Source organism: Hemibagrus wyckioides, linkage group LG26 (assembly GCF_019097595.1).
Source record: "Hemibagrus wyckioides isolate EC202008001 linkage group LG26, SWU_Hwy_1.0, whole genome shotgun sequence".
In the NCBI taxonomy this organism is placed as follows: domain Eukaryota; kingdom Metazoa; phylum Chordata; class Actinopteri; order Siluriformes; family Bagridae; genus Hemibagrus; species Hemibagrus wyckioides.
The window spans coordinates 20,185,389-20,206,522 of record NC_080735.1 but is presented as its reverse complement, the minus strand read 5'-3'; the positions used below and the strand labels follow the sequence as shown (position 1 = coordinate 20,206,522).

Sequence of the window (21,134 nt, the reverse complement as noted above, 5' to 3'; positions counted from 1 at the left end):
GTAATATAAGTATATATATATATATATATATATATATATATATATATGAAATATTTCAAATTATCTCAACACGTCCAGTGTGGCACTTTGCAACTTCAAACAGCCAGAAAAAAAAATATGGAAATGCTGCTTGTGTGTTTAAGAAGACTATTGTGTAATAACAATAAAAAACGGTGTGTAATCGTGATAAAAATGACTTGTTTATTTATATAAGAAAGGAGTTAAACAAATGAAGAAAATAAAGAATAAAAATCAATGAAGACATTTTTTTGGGATAAGAAGAGGTGTACCCTGTGGAGGTGTCCAAGTAGATTATTTTAGTACTAGTTTGGGGTCACAGGGTCACATGACCTAGAAGCTATTGAAGAAATTGTGTTTTTTTAAATAAAAATTAAAATAAAAATAAAAAAAGAGATTTTTGGGATACCAAGAGGTGTACCCTGTGGAGGTGTCCAATTAGATCATTTTGGTACTAGATTTGGGTCACAGGGTCACATGACATAGAAGCTAATGAAGAAATAGTTGTTTTTTTTTATTAAAAAATAAATTAATGATAGCAAATTAATTCACGATACATAATTAATACTATCAATTAATTCAATTTTTATTTATAAATAAACAAATGCTGTTTGTGATGCCGCATGCCATATGTATATTTAAGAAGAAATTAGAATAACTGGGGAACGTAGTCAGTTAAGTAACAAGTACCACATTTCAGTCGTACAGAAATTTGTCGACGGTCCCTAAACTAGCGCTTCCGAATGTCTGTCTAATGTCTGAATATCAAACTATCTTCACTGCGGTTCTGATTATGTCGTGATCACGAGAAAACAACTTTTGTTATCTCGAGATCACGAGAAAATTAAGTTGAGATCATGAGAAAATTAAGCCGTGATCATGAGAAAACAAAAGCAAAAGAAATAATATCACATGGCCTCTCTGGGCTTCCATATGTAACAATGTAAAATGTGGAAAAGGCTCATGTTCACTTTTGTGAAATTGTCTAAAAACACTGTTCTGTTCTCTTCTTCTTTTTTCAGCTGTGTAAATGAGGAAATCAGTAGGATCAGTGAAATATTGGGGCAATCCACTATTATGTAATGTTGAAGATACTAAATTGAAACAGCAGATACTGCACTAGCCAACAATAAACTGCTACTTGTGTCACACTGTGCAGGAAATATTTCTCTCACAAGAAGGTGTTCAGATTTAGTTCAAAACCTTACATCAGTATTTAGTTCTCCCTAATAAAACTGTACTTGTGCAATGTAATGGTCTGTGTGATTGATTCAGATTATATAAATGACTTGTGAGTGTTTTCACATCTTCAATGCTGCCGGATTTGTGTTGTGTAAAGCCTTTATAAGGACAACAGATTTGGATGTTAAAACATGCACTTGCAAGCTGAAGCCTGAAAAAAATCCAGAGATAGAAAATCGTGGACTAACAAAAGCAGATTAATGTTGTTTTGTAATTCATTAAGTAATGTAATTCACACTATTAATTATATATAGTATGTGCAGTAGAATGCAATTTATAATGCACTGAGTCTAGTCTTGTTGTAACAATATTTAACAGTGTAATGTTTTCCTACACTCCTCATCTGACAGCAGTTAGATTCATTTACTAATGTTGTTTTTGATTGCCGCACTGTGTATTAAGGTTTCCTCTGAAGTAACTTGCAGTTGCTTTAATATGTTGCACAAATCTTCAGTTACTTGCAAACAGAATAGAAAAGAAGAAATTGTGCCCCAGAAACACTCAGCACTGATGGACACTGTCAACACACATTATTTATTGCTATTCTTAATGCTATTATTAATCTGTAGTCTAGGTAGGAGTGAGCCAGATTTATTGCAATACAATAACCCCAATGTGAGCAACAAGGACTGTAAACTCTTCTAAATTTTAAAAATAGTTTAGTTCTTCAGCCAAAAAGAGGAAGAGAAACTTTTATGTGGCTTTTATGTAACTACTTCTCAGCAGTCTTTTCAGTCTTACATGATTTTTCTGTGTGTACATTCACTTGTGAAAAGTCATTCGAGAAGCTGTTTGTATCTGAAGAAATAACCAAAGTGAGTTTACTGCTTTATGAGAAGAGTTATATGTATAAATGTTCTTATTTATATGCAGCTCTGAGAGGATTTAAGACTTATTTTATTTTTATTTTTTTCTTGGAGGATTTCTCTCATCATCATGTTTCAACTGCTGCTCTTCTCTCAGCTGATGATTCTCAGTAAGTCGTCGCTTATTTCTATTTCCTTATTTCTTATATATTCACTTATAATACTCTTCTTCCTTGATTTTAAAATCCCTTACACAACAGTACTGTTGAATTCAGGATTCTGATTGGTCAAAAGGTGTTGATCAATTCTTCTCTTTGTTATTCTATCTATCTATCTATCTATCTATCTATCTATCTATCTATCTATCTATCTATCTATCTATCTATCTATCTATGAGACTGTTTGTTTAAGTATGGTCTCTAACATACTCTGGCTTCTTCTAGGAACAGGTGATTGATATATCTGATAGGAATTTTCAGTCTTCAGACTTCTTCATTTTTAGAGAGAAAGATGGGGAAATGGCACTATTCTGCAATTTTGTGTTGGGTATTGTAGTTGATGGTGACCATTTCAGTAGACTGCAGTGTTTGCTGGGTTTGGGGTTAATTGAGTTTGAGGTTGGTGATGACATGTCAGTGTGTCCCACAACATTAAATGTAGTTATAACAAATATAAACATCATTCTATACTATCATAAACATGTCAGAAAATGGGAAGCAAGTGACACCGTACAGAGTAACCCCAAAAGCAGGAGTAAAAGGGGAGATATGTTTAAATGAGATAAAATAAGAATACCAACACAACTGAATACACATAACAGAAAATAAAACAGAGCTATCTGTTTTCTGAGGAATCTGTAGTGGCGAGATGTTTAATCCACGGAGACTTTACACAGAGCATGGACAGATTTTTTGCACCTGTCCAGAACAAGACCCAGCAAGATTTTATGTCTGAACGTTCCAAGCTAAGTACCCAAGGATTTTTTGAACTGGAGTACGACTATTTTAGATTATATGATCCTGGTCTACGAGGACTGTCCTTTGTGGATTCTAGCTTGCTATTCCTTCTGTTTTCTGCTGACATCGCTCCACTTCTGTTTTTGCGGGGAATGCTGCATTGCTACCTGGTTCCTGTGAAGGATGGCACCTCACGTCGGCCCTGTGGAGGATACCTGCCTGATCTGCCCTTCTTGATCTGTTCTGCCTGTTCTGTCTATTGGAAACGTTGCCATATTTCCTGTCATGGGAAGGACCATATTTTTACTTTTGGTCATATTCAGAACTTTTTTCTGCTTCCTGCCTTTGTGGGATACACTGCTCCGCTTCTGCAATCTGTGGAGGATGGTTCCCTCCCATTCTGTCCCTTTGTGAAAAAAATGCTTTGCCGTTGGTTCAGCTGGGGTCATTGCTGTGACCTTTGGCTCAGCTTAGGATGTCACTTCGCCCACAGGAACTGCTGGGACATTCCCCTGGCTAGATCGTCATTGGGCACTCTGGAAGATGTATTCCCATAGCCTGGTTATTATTTTCTGTGTTTATGTGTTTTGTCATTGTAATACATATGTACTGTTTAATGAATATTGAGGGTTATATGGTTCTGTTATGGTTATGCTCTTTGTTTAGGTATATTCTGTGTTATGTGCTTTTGTAATTAATGCCTATGTTTTGTTACTCTGTTTTACATTTCTTCTGGCCATGTGTTTGTGTTATCATTGTAAAATATGTTCTGTTGTTCTTCCTTTTATTGATCTGTTCCCAGGTGAACACCTCTTCCTGGGTAGTCCTAATGAGTGGTGGTTTATATTCTAGTTCTATTGTTTATCATCTTTGACAAATCTTTGCGGAGTATCTTTGTGAAGAATCTGTCCGAGTCGTGTGTGACTGTTCATCTGTTTCTGTATGTTTAGCTCCAATTTATTTTCTGTTATGTGTATTCAGTTTCTCTTGTGTTGATATGCATATTTTTATTCAGTAAAACACCTCCTGCATTTGGGCCTGCTCTACATGGTGGCAGTTCTGTGGTGTAAAAGGAATGAAACACTTAGAGTCATGCTGTAGTAGGAAATGAACCAACACTGGTATGGTAACAGTAACACCTTCTGTTTCATCACACCACCCTATTCATTGTGTTACTGCAAATGAAGCACACACAAAAGTTTATTTCTGACATATCTGAGGAATTCCAGAGGAGAAACATGAAGCTGTGAGCTAACTGAGAGTTTGGTGGGATTCAGGATAATGACCTCTAATCACCTCTTTCATCTATCATGTTTCAGCAGCTCTGGGGAATAAATGGAGTAAGAACTACAACCAGGAAAATCTCTGTGCTTTAAAAGGATCTACAGTGATTATGAACCTCACTTACACACATCCAACAGGTCTTACAGTGAAAGACAGGTTTTGGATCATAAACCCAGCTCCAGGTAAAGAGCCGACTGATCTGCGTAATGAACCAGGTTACTCAGGCAGAGTTCAGTATCTAGAACATGGACAGAATCACTTCTCCCTCAGACTGAGTGATGTGAAGGAAACAGATGAACACATGTACTGTGTTAGAGTCTTAGGAGAGAAAAAGAGAACAAAAGATAAATACCTCTTTTATCCAGGAGTAACACTCACAGTCACAGGTAATATATATCCTAATTTTTTGTCTATTTCTGATTATTAGACACTAACAGCATGTCCACTTACTAATCACTTAATTACATTGTTAAATGTTGTATGTAATCGATGTTCACAAAATATTAATAAATATTAATGGAACAGTAAAAAATTATTATTTTGCTGTATGAAATTGAAGTAGTTTTATCTCCATGATAAGAAATAATTTATTGTAGTTGCAGAATTCATATTCATTTGAACTAAATGTATTGTTTGTAATAAATAATTCTGAATCTCTTGTTCTCATAGAGTTAAGAGTGGAGACTCCTGAAAATGTGGTGGAGGGAAATAAAACAGTGTTAGTGTGTAACACCACCTGCAGTCTCTCAGAAACACCAGCATTCATCTGGTACAAAAACGACCGACTTATTGACACAAAGAACAGCAATAACACTCTGACTCTGCAGCCGACTAAAGCAGGCGACGCAGGCAGGTATAACTGTGCTGTGAGAGGTTATGATCTTCTCCGTTCTCCTGCTCGAACCCTCAGTGTGAGATGTGAGTACATGTGAATACGTTACAGTTTACTGTGCAGGGTAGATTGAGCATGATGGTTTGTGTATCACAGTTGAGCATTGTCATGAATGGTAAATGATCTTGTGGGAAATGTTGAGCATCAGAGGTTGTGCTAACTTCTAACTGAGGTTAGCAGGATTTAAATGTCATCCAAAACCTTGGACCTTGAACAAACTCTGCTCTAAGAAATACTCTAAGGTTATAGTAAACCTCATAAATCATTCGGTTCAGCACTTGAAGGTTGACGTACAACTGGTTCTCTTATTATGTAGTTTGCTGCTAACTTTCAGGTAATTGGTGACCTCTGCAGCTTAATAGTTATATCTTTTTAAATAACATTAGTTTCTTCTTGTGTGTTAATAGACAAGCCTAATCAGATTGCTGTGATATACAGATGAACCTGCTTTTGACATATTCACTGGAGGTGTTTTCAGTTTTAATGATGATGACCTTGTCAGGATAATGGACTTTTTCTGGCCATTAGAGGCCCCCATTGTGTATCTTTAGTTTTTTTTATTATTTTCTCTCGAATCTTTGACATGTTTGGCCACTAGAGGCCACTAGAAGCTAATTATGCTCTTTTTTGGTTGTTTCTTGTCACTTATCATTTGCCATTATTCTGACATGTGCACTGTTAAGGTATTTAAGTAGCTCAGTTTTCCCTGTTTACTCGGTGTTTAAGGTTTTGTTTCTAGCTTTTGTGTCTGTTTTCTTTTTCCTCTTTTTTTAGATTTTCTGCCTCATTTGTGTTCCTGATTTGAGGCCGCTGTTTCCTTTTCTGGTTTCTTAGTTTTTTTGAAAACTGTTTTGTCGTTTTTCTATTTTTGGCACAGATTTGTGGTAGTAATGGTTTTAAAAAACACCCAAGCTAACAGTAAAACTGTAATCTTGTGTAACAACGTATCTGTGCACATTTTATGTATGGGTAGCTGAACCCAAAAGGAAACAAAAAAATCAAATGCTCTAATTGTTATCTTCTCTTTGACAGATTGTTGAGAATCTCACATTTATCATCAGACTGCTGTTATAAGCAGAAAGAGAAAACAGCAGTGAGGAAAAGCATTTGGTTCTAGTCAGAAATGATGTGTTTGCTTTCTGTGCCCTATGATAAATTTAAGAACCTGCATTGAGTGACAGCACTCGGAGAAAAGAGATTTAGAAAGATCTCCAATGCGGTGTGAAATATATTTGTTTTGTGTTACACATTAAGATGTTCATTTTAAAGCTCTAGTTCAGCAGATAGTTAGTGTCGGGTAGAAAACCCTCACAAAGTTTTATCTTAATTACTGGTTGTGTTTATTGGCCAGTCTGAATATTAAAGGTATTTGCTCAATTTTGTGCTCTTCATATTATTGTGTTGTTTTCGTTGTTGCTTGCTGCTCGTCCTTGACTGTAGTGCACAGTGCCAGTTGGAATATTTAGCTATGATTTTCTCTATTCTTGTTCATTATAACCTCATGAATAAAAGTAACAAGGGAACAAGGTTTTTACCTTAGTGTGTGTATCTGGGAAGGTGCATGTGTTGTCCCTTTATTTGATCTTTTAGAATAGTGTTTGATGGTAAGTCAGCTCTCCATAAGATTGTTTACATTAAATTCACAAAATTTAGCCTTAATGCTATACTAAATTTTACTTCATTCTTATGTGTACTGTCAATAAATGAAGTTATGTTAAAAGCCGACATGATAAAATCCTAACTACTCAAGTTTACTCAAGTTACTCAGTTCCTCAAGTTTAGGATCATACCCAGGACTGTGGCCTGTGAGACGGCATCGTGCTCACTGCACCGCTATGAAGCAAACGATTTAATGATCTTCCTTTAATATTATTGTCATATCTTTCTGTCAGTGCCAACATCCACATAGGATATTTATATTTTTATTCTTAATTGTTAATACTATGTGAAATTTAAACTAGTAACATTAAATAAATTTTTAAGTTACATTTAGCCTGAAATCACATTTCCATGATTTTTTTATGTAAAATATGCATTTATATTTTTTTCTATTAAATCTGACTTACCACATAGGCCCCTTTTTCATTCTCATAATTTTGACCCATAGATTAATAATCATCTCCATCTTCAAACTGTAGATCGTCCAAAGAATGTCTCAGTGTCCATCAGTCCCTCTGGTGAGATTGTGGAGGGTAGTTCGGTGACTCTGACCTGCAGCAGTGATGCTAACCCACCTGTGCAGATGTACAAATGGTTTAAAGGTACGACATCAGTAGGAAATGAAAAGACCATGAACATCTCCAAGATCAGCTCTGAGGACAGTGGAGAGTACAAGTGCAAGTGCAGTAATGAAATCGGATATCAGTACTCCAACAGTGTGACTCTGAATGTAGTCGGTAAGGGGAAACTTGTCACCTTGTGCATTTTACTGTACGTTTTGAAATTTGCGTGAGATTGATGTCTTTTTGGTTGACAGGAGCGGAGAGTACAGTGCAAAGGGCAGTGGTTGCAGTCAGTATCGTGTGTCTCTTAATTATTTTCGTCATTCTCACCGTTGTGCTTCTAAGGTAAGTTGCACAATTTAGGTCTGAAAAGCTAGTCTCTCCATTAAAAGGTCTTATACTGTATATATGAAAAATGTTTTATGTATCTCAACAATATACAGTAGAAAATGGAAAATGAAATAATACATTTCTGTTCTATACAGAAAAAAAAAGATGTATTGCTGGTCAGTAGAGCACACTGGAGCACACGTGAGTCCATAACCATCTTTACTGCAGTTATGTGTATAATAAAGAGATATTTATATAAATATAATGTGGACACCATGTCGAAGCATGGCTACGTTTTTCAGATGGCTGATTTCAGATTTTGTAATGTAATTGTCTAGCAGAAACCTTTAATCAAAGGAAGTGGTATTATTTTTGTACCTTTTTATTTGAATGTAAAATTGCTTGGTTGTACCCTCGGCAGTAGTATGTGAGGTTCACAATGAGGAGAATTTAACAGATTGCCCTTTTTTGAGTGGAAATTTTTTAAAAGCAATTAACACTGATATAGGTGCATTGATCTAATTTCATTTGCTTGTTGTATGTTTTAATCTTCAGGGTAATATAGCTGTCCAATCTCTTGCCCATGACGCACCTCAGTCTAACTCCTGCTTGGCCGATCAGAATGAAGATCAGTATGCAAATATTGCATACCCGAGGAAAGCTATGAGTTCTGCAGTGAGATCTTCTGAGCAGGCTCTTTATGCTGATGTCCAGAAACAACGTGATAAAAAGGTGAAGAATCATCAGGAGGAGGGAGTACTGTACACTACTGTAAACATTTCCTCTTCACACAGGTGAGGTGAATTTGAACGCCTGTAGAGCTTAAAACACGTCTTTTCACTCAGCTGTTTCTAAATCATGAGCATCTGGTTTCCCATCCTGCAGTTATATTTCCTTTATGCTTTTTTTTTAAATATGTATTTTTCTATGTACTTTCAGTTTATTTACCATTATTCATTCTTTATTTGGTTGCTTTATTGGTAGTTATTCTATCACGTCTGTTCATTCTGATTTGTGATTATTATGTTTATTTTTGTCTGATTTTTCCCCCAATTAAAACCAAAATTATAGCAAGTAATATTTCTGATTTGTCATGGATTTATAAAGCAATCCATTTGCATGTAATAGCTCCACCCATTTTGCACACGCAAAACTAAATATATATTTTTAAAATATTTTCACAATATTGGTGGTAAAACACACACGCACAACAACTGTCTTGAAAATGTTGAGATTTGTCAACACTATGGTCACTCACATGCCAATCACTTGTAGTGATTCAGTATTAATTTGTTAATAAATAAGTGCATTTCTAATGAGGACTAGTCTACATTAAAAGCAAGACCCGTATCAGGCGTCTGATTTCAGCATACACTTTACAGAACTAGCATTGAACAAACATGATAAAACACAAACAGTATGTTTATCTGAGGTATTTATAGTGTTTTATGTAAATTGACAAAACCTTGTCATGGGGTGCTTGGAACCCACAGATGGCTCCTTGCAGATATTATTATTATTATTATTATTATTATTATTATTATTATTATTGTTATTTCTTTTGTCCTCTGCAGGCCTAAGGCTGAAACCGCAGAACAACATTCAGTCATCTACAGCAGTGTTAAGTGAACAGCACTGGCACAAAAACCTCCTCAGGCCACCTCCTTTTTGTGATATTTGAACACGTCTCCAAGGGAGATTTTCATCATAGGAACTCCTTTGGATGACTGACCAATCAGCAGCTTCAGAACGGGAAACAAGTGGCGGAGAAGCAGACACTTGCTAATGCTCAACTAAATAGAGCTCAAGAGCTACACAGCTTTATTTTTAACATTTTACTTGCTATTGATCTTAAAACATTAAAACCTCTGGACCGCTGAACTGTCAGGCTTCTCTGTTTGCCTTACTGACTGTTTCTATGATAATTACCTCATTATAGTTACTTTTGCTTACCATATTATTGTGAAAACTACTCTTTAGCCATTTACTGTTGTTCTGTAGGTTTTTCAGATTTATATATTATGTATTATATTATGGCTTACAATTTTTCTTATTAAACTTTTCACTCACATGTTTCTCTTTTCTCATAATTGAGTTCTATACAGTAAAAATATGTAAATTCCTGTCACTTAATGAAGGTTAAGGAAGAGGCAAGGTGCAGATCTTTATTAAAGTGCAAAGGTGTGCAAGGTTGCCCTCTGGTGGTCTGAATGGCGAGGACAGGGAGTGTTGTGGGTTTGGGCGTATGGGGTGGTTTGTCTTGGAGGTGTTTGTTTTGTTCATTTAACTTAGCAATACAAACTGATTTAGTAACTATTAAGTTGACTATCAAATGAAGCTGTTTTAAGGAACTCTGCTCCTGCATCCAGCTGTTATCTATATATTACAGCACATCCTGTAGAGTTTGTAATAACAAGAATAATCAGCAGGCTGCTCTGTAACGTACTGCTTTATGTGGGTCCATTGTGAAGCAGCTTTTTCTGAGGTATATATCAAAGCAAAGATGAACAATTATATGATGCTATCTTAAATGAGAGTGAACTTAAGTGGATGCAACATCTCACTAAATGTTGTACACACATGCACTATAAAATGAGCTGGTTGGCCTATATCAAGGAAAGTGATGAATGATGTACTAATTGTGTATGTAGTTTTGGATTTTCTTCTGAATTTAATCTGGCTTGATATGAGCTTGATGCACTGAATTTGGAATTTGACATGAATTTAAGTAGTTAAAAAACAACTATAAATTATCTCTGTATCATAATGCACTAGTGTATACATGATGAACATTTTATTTATTTATTTATTTATTTATTTATTTATTTATTTATTTATTTATTTATGTTTTTATTATTTCACTGAAGTCATGTTGATTACGCCTTGCTTTTTAATATGCAGAGTTACAAACAAAAGAGAAATAAATCAAAAACACAATGATTGCTAAAATAAAAGATGCATTTCAAACATAGTAAAATCACAGCAAGTAAAAACACAGATACTTTTGGGGTTATAGGGGAAATATTTAAATTATTCCAGCATACTAAAAAGGATAAACATAAAAAGATCAACTATTAAAATATTTTAAAATATGTTTCTGACGTATGAAAATATTTTGATGTATACACAACAGTTATCCTAGAGCATGTTATAAATGTCATCTCTCAACTGAACCTATGCATATACCTTTGATTATCCTACATAAAACACACACACACACACACACACACTGTTGTTAGACTTGATTAAATTCTATAAATACACTAGTCTTTTTAATGAAGCATGTGACTGTGTCCATCTGGAGATTTTCTAGAAGCTTTCCACTATAACCAAGTAAAAATTGTAATGAGATTGAATTAATAGGTGAAAGTTGTTTATTTCACTCTGCTGTAGATTACAGTGGGATCCTCAACATTGGAAGGCCTACAGAAAGAGAGAAAATCATTACGATTAAGATCCAGAAGATCATTTCCAGCTCTGTTAGACTGGAGGAAACACACCAGCTCCTCTCACCTGTAGTCAGCAGTAGTGGTGCGTTTAAATCTAACACTAGCGTACTGAACCTCCCCGTCCTCAGAGGCAGAAGCTTTCACAGCAGAACTCTCAGCTTTCCTGGGATCAACTGCCCTCTGGTGTACAACACTGGCATACAGAACTTCATCCTGATGGGCTGAGGCTGAATCAGATACAGTGTTGGTTGGATTTGCTATGTTGGCATAAAGATTATCCTGAGGTGGAAGAACATGACATCACAGAGACAGAGGTGTGAAAATGCTGAGCATCTAACCACAGTGCAGCTGAGTTCTGGATTGTGATTGAGCAAAAACACTGCAGAAGCATAGCTGCAAATCACAGCTTTATATTAATGCACTTGTTCTAATGAGTTTCAACAGTAACTCATTCACAGGGACATGTACAACAGACACCTCACATACAGATTAAATGATCCTTTAAATGAACAGTTAGAGGTAAACCTTTAACTTTACGTGTTCTGACATCTTCAGGAAGTTTATACTTTGTGGTTTTTTGGGCACCAGTGACTATGGTTCCTCTAACAAAGAACTTGTTTTTTGTATGTTTCACAACATTAAATGAAACGGTACATGTAAAGGGACTCCTACAGCTGATGCTCTACCTAAATACCTAAAAACCTGTATAATCATTGATATGGTTACATTTTTTATAAGAACATTTTTGTAACACCGAGGGAGAGAATAAAGAGAAGCTGATGAGGGAAACACTGTTTATAGCTACTGTAACTTAAAAGAGAAGAGGGACTGATTTGTGTCATGGATGTTTCTCAACATTACCATAATGTTACTGTTAGCACATGATGGTATGAAGTGTGTGGTGTAAAGCATATACAAATACACTTCTCAACAATTATCTGTACATTTATTTACCTGTTTTAAACTTTGGTCTGCTCTTGAGCCAGTAATTTTCTTTCTCCTGTTAAAACAAAGAAACAACAAAATATGAACATTAAATGAAAAATAATAAATATAATAAAGCCCTGACCCTCACACCCATACATGGTTATTCCCCAAACTGTTACCACAAAGACTGAAGCACACAATTCACACAGTTAGAACATCTCTGTGTGCTGTAATATTACAATGCATCTTCACTGGAACTAAGAGGCTCAAACACTGTTCTACCATGACAATGTCCCTGTGCACAAAGCCACTGAGCTCCATGAAGACATGGTGTGGAGGATAAGGTTGGGGTGGAGGAACTTGAGTGTCCTGCACAGAGCCCTGACTCTGACTCGACCCCACTGACCACCTTTGGAATAAACTGGAACTGGAGTCTCCTCAACATCCCAACATCAGAGTCTGATCTCAGTGATGCTCTTATTGCTAAATGATCACTAATCCCCACAGCCACAATCCAACATCTAGTGGAAAGCCTTCCTAATGTAGTGGATCTAATTATAATAATAAATTGTGTAAGAGATACACAACAATTTGGCCAAATAGTGTACATAAAAATTAAGATGGCAGTAGTGTTTACTGGAAAAATATTTTAAAAAAAAACAGATCTGTACAACAGTACTCCAATTTTTATAATAAGTTAAAAAAAGTCTCTATTTTCTTACCTTATACACAAGAAGGTGACAGTCAGACAAATGCACACAAACAGAACAACACCAAGACCTGCATATACACCTACGCTCTGGGACCCTGTGTGGACGAGGATGTGATAAAGAATCAATGTTTTATATTTATCACTTAAATTCTGATTTATATCATCTACATGATATTATATAATTTACATCATCATCCTCACCTTTTAAAGTGACAGTTACTGCAGCTGATCTCTCAGAGCCGTGTTTATTCTGAGCCTCGCAGTAGTACTGTCCACTCGGTACAGCTCTGTAACTCTGTCCAGATCCTACAGGTGAGCTTTCATTCACCTTATACCAGGTGTAGTTCTGTACAGGTGGGTTAGCATCACTGCTGCAGGTCAGAGTCACTGAACTGCCCTCCACTATCTCACCAGAGGGACTGATGGACACTGAGACATTCTTTGGAGGATCTAAAACAGACAAGAAGGTAAGGATACAAAGGAAACTCTCATTATTTTTTAGGTTATTGAGGGTAAGGAGGTTTTATAATGGACCATAGTGAATCATCATAAACTCACACAGGACATTCAGAGACACAGCAGTAGATGACTGATCTCCGTGTTTATTCTCAGCCCTGCATGTGTAATCTCCACTGTCCTCAGATCTGATCCTGTTTATTCTGTAGGTGTTTCCTGTTCTTATAGAGGAATTTCCCTTAAACCAGGTGTAGGTCTTCACAGGTGGGTTAGCATCACTGCTGCAGGTCAGAGTCACTGAACTGCCCTCCACTATCTCACCAGAGGGACTGATGGACACTGAGACATTCTTTGGAGGATCTAAAATTAACAAGAAGATAATACTTTGAAGTAAATCTATGACAGACTTATATGGAATTAGTCTTTTATGATGAAGCATGTGACTATGTCCACTTGGAGGATTTCTAGAATTTTCCACTATAACCAGGATGAAACTGTGAGGAGGTTGAATAAATAGATGAATGCTGTTTATTCATTAAATGAACAGGAAGGTCCTGCTTTAAGTAAATCTGTGATAATTTTATCTCTAATTGGCTGTGAGGAGATCTTTAGCTTTAACTTACACAGAACATTTAGAGACACACTGTTGGATTCCTGATGTCCGATTTCATTACTGCACCTGCACTTATACTCTCCAGTGTCCTCAGAGCTGATGTTGGAGATGGTGTAGGTCTTTTCTGTTCCTACTGATGTCGCCTGCTTATACCAGGTGTAGGTCTTCACAGGTGGGTTAGCATCACTGCTGCAGGTCAGAGTCACTAAACTGCCCTCCACAATCTCACCAGAGGGACTGATGGACACTGAGACATTCTTTGGAGGATCTAAAATAGACAGGAATTATAACACTAAAATAAATATATTATAGTTTTATCTCTAATTAGTTGTCAGGAGATCTTCAGCTTTAACTTACAGAGAACATTCAGAGTTACACTGTTGGACTCCTGATGTCCGACTTCATTACTGCACTTGCACTTGTACTCTCCAGTGTCCATGGAGCTGATCTTGGAGATGGTGTAGGTCTTTTCATTTCCTACCGATGTCGCCTGCTTATACCAGGTGTAGGTCTTCACAGGTGGGTTAGCATCACTGTTGCAGGTCAGAGTCACTGAACTGCCCTCCACTATCTCACCAGAGGGACTGATGGACACTGAGATGTTCTTAGGATTATCTAGAGTTCCATGATAAGAGTGAATAAAGAAGTTTGTGGTCATAATTAATTTTTTTATATACTTTAAAACAGTGTTTAAACATTTTTAGCTCTTCTAACATTTTTTCATTATTATATGTGCCTCCTATTGAAAAGTAAACCAACTTCATGGCCAAAATATTTTACTAGAATTCTGAGAATCTTTCACACACAATGCTTTTGTCATCTATGTATTCTTAACTAGTTTCCCCTAATTTAGGCATGTACAGTTTGGTTTCCCCTATCTAATCACTTCTGCTTGCATGAGGTTATAGGTGCCTATGATTGGCTAGAGTCACTGTGACTGATAGAAAAGAGACAGAGTATGCCCCTCCCTTCTTGAGAGCACTCTTAGAATTCTCATTAAGTCTGCACCACCAAACATAAAGATCCTAAAGGATCACACTCTCTGGGAACTGTCTGAGTTGCTCTGGACCATACACCAAACCCTTGATGCAGAAACAACAGTTCTGTGAGAAGCAGCTAAAGGTACATCAACAGAGCATGTGCTCTCCCAGCAACCCTACTCTCTGTCTGCTCCTGACTGCTGTGGGGAACACCTGGGTAAGTGCATGGCAAAAATGATCACCTTGCCTCTTACTGGTTTTAGGAGCCATACTAACATGATGACTCTGCACTGGACTTCATCTGTTTCTCTTCTCACATGTTCAGAAGGGTCCACTGAACAAATTTCAGGAAAGGTGATTATATTGACAACAAATAGAGTGAAAAATAGAATCTTTATATATCTATTATTATATACCTTTAATATTAACATGTAATTCAGAATTTATTACTATTTGGTTCATCCCCTTTATACTTTAATTATAGTTTGCACTCGAGCTGGCATGGAGATTATAATAACATTTTAGATCAAATCCATGGGAGTATCGTCTGATCACACGCATCAGTAGAAGAGATTACAAATGAGGAAAGTCTGACTTTCTGTAAAAGTCAGTTCCCAAATCTGCTTACTATTTAAATAAGGAATAAGACATAGTGCAGATTCATGAGTATTATTCAATAAATATTTACTTTCTTTGTTTTAATGCTTCAAAAATCTATTATAAATTTATTTATATTAATTCAATTTAAAAGAAAAAAAAAATCCAAGATTTTCAATGTGGTCTTAACCCTTTGGACCCCACTGTATTAAAAAAGTGATAAAGGTAACAATGATAACAAATGAGAAATGAAATAATCTGAATTCCATAAATGTTATTTCTGAAATATTTAAATTTGTTAGAAATGTATGTTTTACTATTTTTGTTTACATCCTACCATGACAAGGACAATAAAAGCAATCAACAATAAAGTCAGTGTCTTTTTGTTTTCTTTAGTTACACCAGTACCCTTATCAACTATCAAGTTATAAAGTATATAAGAAGAAGGTAAATAAAGCTCACATCTGACTCTGAGGGTTTGAGCAGGAGAGTGATGTTCATATCCTCTTACAGCACAGCTATAACTGCCTGCATCCTCACTGCTGACTGACTGCAGACGGACTTCATTTCTCTTGCTGGTCTTTGTGGTTAAATGATGGCTGTTTTTGTACCAGATGAATGTTGGATCAGTCAGACTGCAGGTGGTTTTACAGGTCAGAACGGCTGATTGTCCCTCTGTCACTTCTGCAGGAGTGATCTGAACATCAAGATGATCTGAAACAAGAGAAATATTAAATCATGACAGCCATCCTAAAGCCAATGCAGTGTCTACATCTAAAACTATTTTCTCAATGTGTTTTTCTATCTAATGAGGTTTTTATGGTATTATATAAATATAAATCAGAAAAAAACACTTTGTACTTTGACAGAAAAACATTAACATGCAGCAATATGATTGTCATTAATCACATACAAACCTCTGAAACCTTTTTCAGTAAAAACATGTTAGAGATCTTCATTAATCTGCTACAATCCTCTTCACTGAATTGGAAAACATTACAAACCAACTGGCATTTATTTTTAAGAAGCACACTTTTTAAGCCACACAGTTCCTGAAAGCAGTTCTGTTCATGAATATAAAAAATAATAGAATTCAAAATAAGACAAAAAGTGATTGGACACTTATGATGATTCTGGTTGTTACAGTTAATCCATAATGAATATGATGAACCATGAGTTACTTTGCTAGATTGGTTGAAATTGAATGTAATTACTACAAACAGCCACTAGATTCAGACCAGTATAAAGTTTAAGGATGAAGGATGTCTGAATGAAAACAGACAACTGACGGGAAGAACCAGAAAGATCAGACAGATAAAATTAAATGTACAAACAAATCAAAATAGCGTGAGCACAGCGGGAGAATGATGCAGCATAATCATCCTTTTGGGGAGGAAGAAAACAAGGAGCCATTTACCAACCTCAAGAAAAAGAAAGCATGCACAGAAAGAAAGCAGCTTCTGAAGAACGGAATTTCAGATGAATTCCCATGACACTGGGATAGATCTATTGGTAGAGTGTTTGTATGGAGAAAGACAGGAGATGAAGCCCAACCAAACTGCACTAAGAGATCTTTAGTATCATTGCTATTAGTGAGCTCGTATTCTTTGACGGCTTCATGAACTCAGAAGTGTACAGATGATTTCTGTATTTCAGAGAAGAATTTATTCGAGTGACAAGTAAAAACACCAGCAGCCTCAAGAATGAACACATCACAGAGTCCAGGCCAAAAATCTGTAAAGAATCCATGGATGCAATGAATAATAAATGGCAATGTTCCAATTTGAAACTGAAAGTTTTTTGGTTGAAACTTCACCAAATTTCCACCACAACAGTTACAGAAACTGATTGATTTAAGGCCCAGACATTGTGAAGAAATTCTGCAAAACAAAGGACGGAAAACCAAACAGAAAACCACTGTGTGTGGAGAGGGGGCGTGGTCGAGCACCGGTTTGTGAATGGAAGGTGGAGCCAAGGGAAGTGAGAAGAGAGAGAGAGAGAGAGAGAGAGAGAGAGTGTGTGTAGATACATAATGTGTATGCTGAAAACTGAATCTCCAAGCCTGCCTCCAGCTTCCCTTCCCTCGAACCCTCCAAGCACACTATAGTACTGTGATCTTTAATAAAGCCACTACTGAGTGTCCACTTACTTTCTGTCTAATTATTATATAGATTCTTAAACATAATAGTCTATTTTTAGAAAGTGTTTTGGTTGAAAAGTGAGCTTGTGGCATCTTTCTTTAAAATAAATGCCATTTGCTTTGACATGTCGTTTTCTAATGAAGTGAAAATTAAGTGTAGAAAAAAAAGTTATGAGACTGTAAATGTGGATTAAGGGTCCAAATACATTTTAGGGTAATTATATGTAGAAAATAAGATGATTTTATTTACCTGTAACATTGAGTGTAACTCCAGGATAACCAGTGTATTTATCTTTTTCTGTGTCTGTTCTGATTCTGAAGCAGTACATGTGTTCATCTGTTTTCTTCACATCACTCAGTCTGAGGGAGAAGTGATTCTGTCCATCTGTTAAATACTGCACTCTACCTGAGTAACCTGGTTCATTACACAGATCAGTCGGCTCTATACCCTTAACTGGGTTTATTAACCAAAACCCTTTCACTGTAAGACGTGTTGGGTGTGTGTAAGTGCCGTTCATAAACACTGTAGATCCTTTTAAAGCACAGAGATTTCGTTGGCTGTATTTCACACTCCATTCAGTCCCCAGAGCTGCTGAAACATGATAGATGAAAGAGGTGATTAGAGGTCATTATCCTGAACCCCATCAAACACTCAGTTAGCTCACAGCTTCACTTTTCTCCTCTGGAACTCCAGGTTGGAGAAATAAAAACTATTCTTCACCACTGGAAGAAAACTGTGTGCAGGATTTGGGGTGTGTTCAGAATTCAGGACTCGTCATGTGGAATTAATAATCAAACTGTGAATCTGCATTATGATCCACTATTCACACTGTTTTTGTCAATTTTAATTTAAATTTTGAAACTTTGCAAAAGTTGCAATTTGTTACATTTTTATTTACTTATGATTCTTAAATTGATCTTCATCACATTTGTCTTGTGTGATATCAGCTGGAGTGAGGAGCAGCGTTAAGTTTCTGACAGTTTGATATAACCACAATGTCACACATAACACAAATACCTGGAACTTTTCCCTGTGTAAATACTGAATACACCAAATCTGAATACAGCACGATGTGAGAATTTAATATAGAAATGTATTTAAAATTCTGCAGTCCACTGATTAGACAATTGAGAAATCTTTCAGACACCACAGCTGCTAGTGACACACTGATATAAAACTACAGATTTATACATTTGTAGATAAAAAGTCTCAACAAATATTGGTGATTAAATCTGTATTTACTGTCTCCAGTGTGTGTGACTGTGATAATGTAAATGTAAGACTCACCTGTGATCCTGAGGAGAAAGATCAGACAAAGCAGAGAAGATGTTTTTAGGGACATCATTCTTCTATAAAGATTCTACATGTAACTAAAAACATAAAATAAAATTACACCAAGTAACAAAACCAGCATACAAGATACTAAACAGTTAAACTGAACTTTCTTTAGACTAAATGATGCGTAACTACATGAGAGATGTTTATGTATCAAAGAAGTTTTCTTTAATTTGCTCCAGGTGGAACTCCTGATTCTTTCATGTGCAAGTTTATCTTTTTCGACCTTTTGACATGCTCCACAATTAGCAGTACCTTTAGATTGTGACTGTGCTATTGAAGTGGAAGTTGTTTACCGTATATGGAGATGTGTAAATGAATGTGGTTGTGCAGAAGCAGAGCAGCTTAGAATGTGTTGCTTTTATCAACGTCCATTACATACGGTGTATGTGTGCGTGTGCATGTGTGATATCGGTTTATATATTTATACTTCTGCTTTTCTTCATTCATTATTCCTTATATAATTTGATTTATATAATGTAATATATTATTCTCTTCATTTTTTTCACCTTTCCTCCAGTTTGCAGGTTGAATTTGCAAAGCAAAAAAAAAAAAAATGGACAGAAAAAGTGTCCAAGGAGACACACTTCAAATATATAACACAGATAGTAAACCATTCTGCTACCTCTGCAATTCTCATTTCAACACGTTACAATTCGGAACACAAAAATTCTGATCTCAGACACAATTTTTTTCCTTTTCCCAACACACCTGATTCAATTCATCAGAATATGAATCACAGCACAAAGAAACATGGCCAAAATATCTCAGTATAATATCATGATACTTAAAGACATTTTTAAGATACATGATACGTGTCACAATATAAACAGTTCTACAACAAACTGTCGACAAAATAGCAAAAGTTTAATAGGCATTCATCTTAAAATATTAATTATTTAACATTAAAAACTCACAATCACACACCTACACAGCCTTTAAGACATGTCTTTGTACTGTATCTTCTGCCCCCACAGTGCCTACACAACCCTCGTGTTTTATGGCCAAATGGTAAAGAAATAAAAGTGTGAGAGAAAGAGTGAATGACTCACTTTAAAAAAGATGCATTTTTACTACCAACACCACAATACCTCAAAAATAACTGATTACAGTATTTATATTAGCTTATTAGCAAATTAGCTAAAGAAATGACACATGAGTTGAAAATATTATGAACACTGAACCCGTCAATGTTCAGGAAATGCAGATATTAAACTAATAAGTGAAATGATCAGTTAAACACATGAATCTTTTTTCTTACCGTGCCTTAAAGTGTAAGGAGAAGTGTGTGTAGTCAACAAGTGTTGCTGTTGTTTTGTTCCTTTTTCTGCTGAATTAGTCATTTCATCTGAAACAGAACACATTCTCAGGCAGGAAAGAGAGAACTTTTTTTCCTCTACTCACATAAAAATGAAATCCAAATAAAAATGTTCTAAATATTATACAAAATGATTTATAATATTACCACAGAAGCAGAGAAAGAATAGCATCATAATCAAAGGTTTCAGAACTGCTATTTGACACAACTGCGATGAAGTCATTTGCATTACGCTTGAGAAATGAACAGCTGCTCTTCAGCTTCATGCTTGAATGATATCCTCTGCTCTTAAGTGCTCTTTCTCACAGTCGCTTTCTCCATTTCCTTCTTCTTTTTGCTACAGTTGTGGGTTTATATTGTCAGTTACAGTCCGTGCACGCGTCTGTTAAAGGAATTGCATTTATTTATTGACTTACAGCCGAGAAAGGAAACTGCTTAGCATGTGAGGCTAACATGCCTATCCTGTGTGTAATCATACTAGCTGGTACCAGAGATGCATCTTTGCTGAAATTTGCTTTATTACTTAGTTAGTAATATTTTTCTATAATTTACTTTTGTGTTTACTACCACTGCTGAATTGCACAAAAACAAATGGATCACAACACAGTGGTCCTCCAAAATCCTTTAAAGACTAGAATTTTCAAATGTGCTATCAGAAAGAGCAGCGTGTGTCAGCAGGAGAATAAACACTGTGTATGCACTGACGTTTACCACCTCATGTGTGAACAGATGAAGCCAGTGCTCAGCAACACCCACCACAGCCCAAACCAACAACCACTCCCAGTAGACAATGTGTCAGTTTGTCAGTGTGTCTGTTTAACTGTAAAAAAAAAAACAAAAAAACACTGCAGGATAA

At 36.0% G+C, this 21,134-nt stretch overlaps 2 protein-coding genes across 7 annotated transcripts; one reads left to right on the top strand and one right to left on the bottom strand.

Moving 5' to 3' along the window:
- Positions 1–1,780: 1,780 nt before the first annotated feature.
- LOC131346912 (B-cell receptor CD22-like) lies at positions 1,781–9,819 on the top strand. 4 transcript variants are annotated; one of them, XM_058380703.1, is made up of 9 exons: positions 1,781–2,075; positions 2,181–2,236; positions 4,342–4,692; positions 4,976–5,224; positions 7,337–7,594; positions 7,675–7,765; positions 7,906–7,951; positions 8,306–8,544; positions 9,325–9,819. In XM_058380703.1, the coding sequence occupies exons 2-9, from the start codon at positions 2,197–2,199 to the stop codon at positions 9,377–9,379; spliced, it is 1,329 nt and encodes a 442-aa protein (XP_058236686.1). In that variant the 5' UTR covers positions 1,781–2,075; positions 2,181–2,196; the 3' UTR covers positions 9,380–9,819. The 4 variants fall into 4 exon arrangements, with proteins under 4 accessions (XP_058236686.1, XP_058236685.1, XP_058236687.1 ...); XM_058380704.1 differs by having other exon boundaries at positions 1,782–2,075; positions 4,345–4,692; XM_058380702.1 differs by having other exon boundaries at positions 1,781–2,236.
- Positions 9,820–10,628: 809 nt separating this feature from the next.
- Positions 10,629–20,903, bottom strand: LOC131346893 (B-cell receptor CD22-like). 3 transcript variants are annotated; one of them, XM_058380645.1, is made up of 13 exons: positions 20,426–20,897; positions 20,222–20,308; positions 18,913–18,995; positions 17,875–18,216; positions 15,947–16,198; positions 14,265–14,522; positions 13,918–14,175; positions 13,397–13,654; positions 13,040–13,288; positions 12,849–12,933; positions 12,154–12,199; positions 11,264–11,478; positions 10,633–11,173 (listed from the first exon to the last, which is right to left on the bottom strand). In XM_058380645.1, the coding sequence occupies exons 3-13, from the start codon at positions 18,968–18,970 to the stop codon at positions 11,125–11,127; spliced, it is 2,070 nt and encodes a 689-aa protein (XP_058236628.1). In that variant the 5' UTR covers positions 18,971–18,995; positions 20,222–20,308; positions 20,426–20,897; the 3' UTR covers positions 10,633–11,124. The 3 variants fall into 3 exon arrangements, with proteins under 3 accessions (XP_058236630.1, XP_058236628.1, XP_058236629.1); XM_058380646.1 differs by having other exon boundaries at positions 17,875–18,213; positions 20,426–20,896; XM_058380647.1 differs by lacking the exon at positions 14,265–14,522 and having other exon boundaries at positions 10,629–11,173; positions 20,426–20,903.
- Between the last annotated feature and the right edge of the window lie 231 nt (positions 20,904–21,134).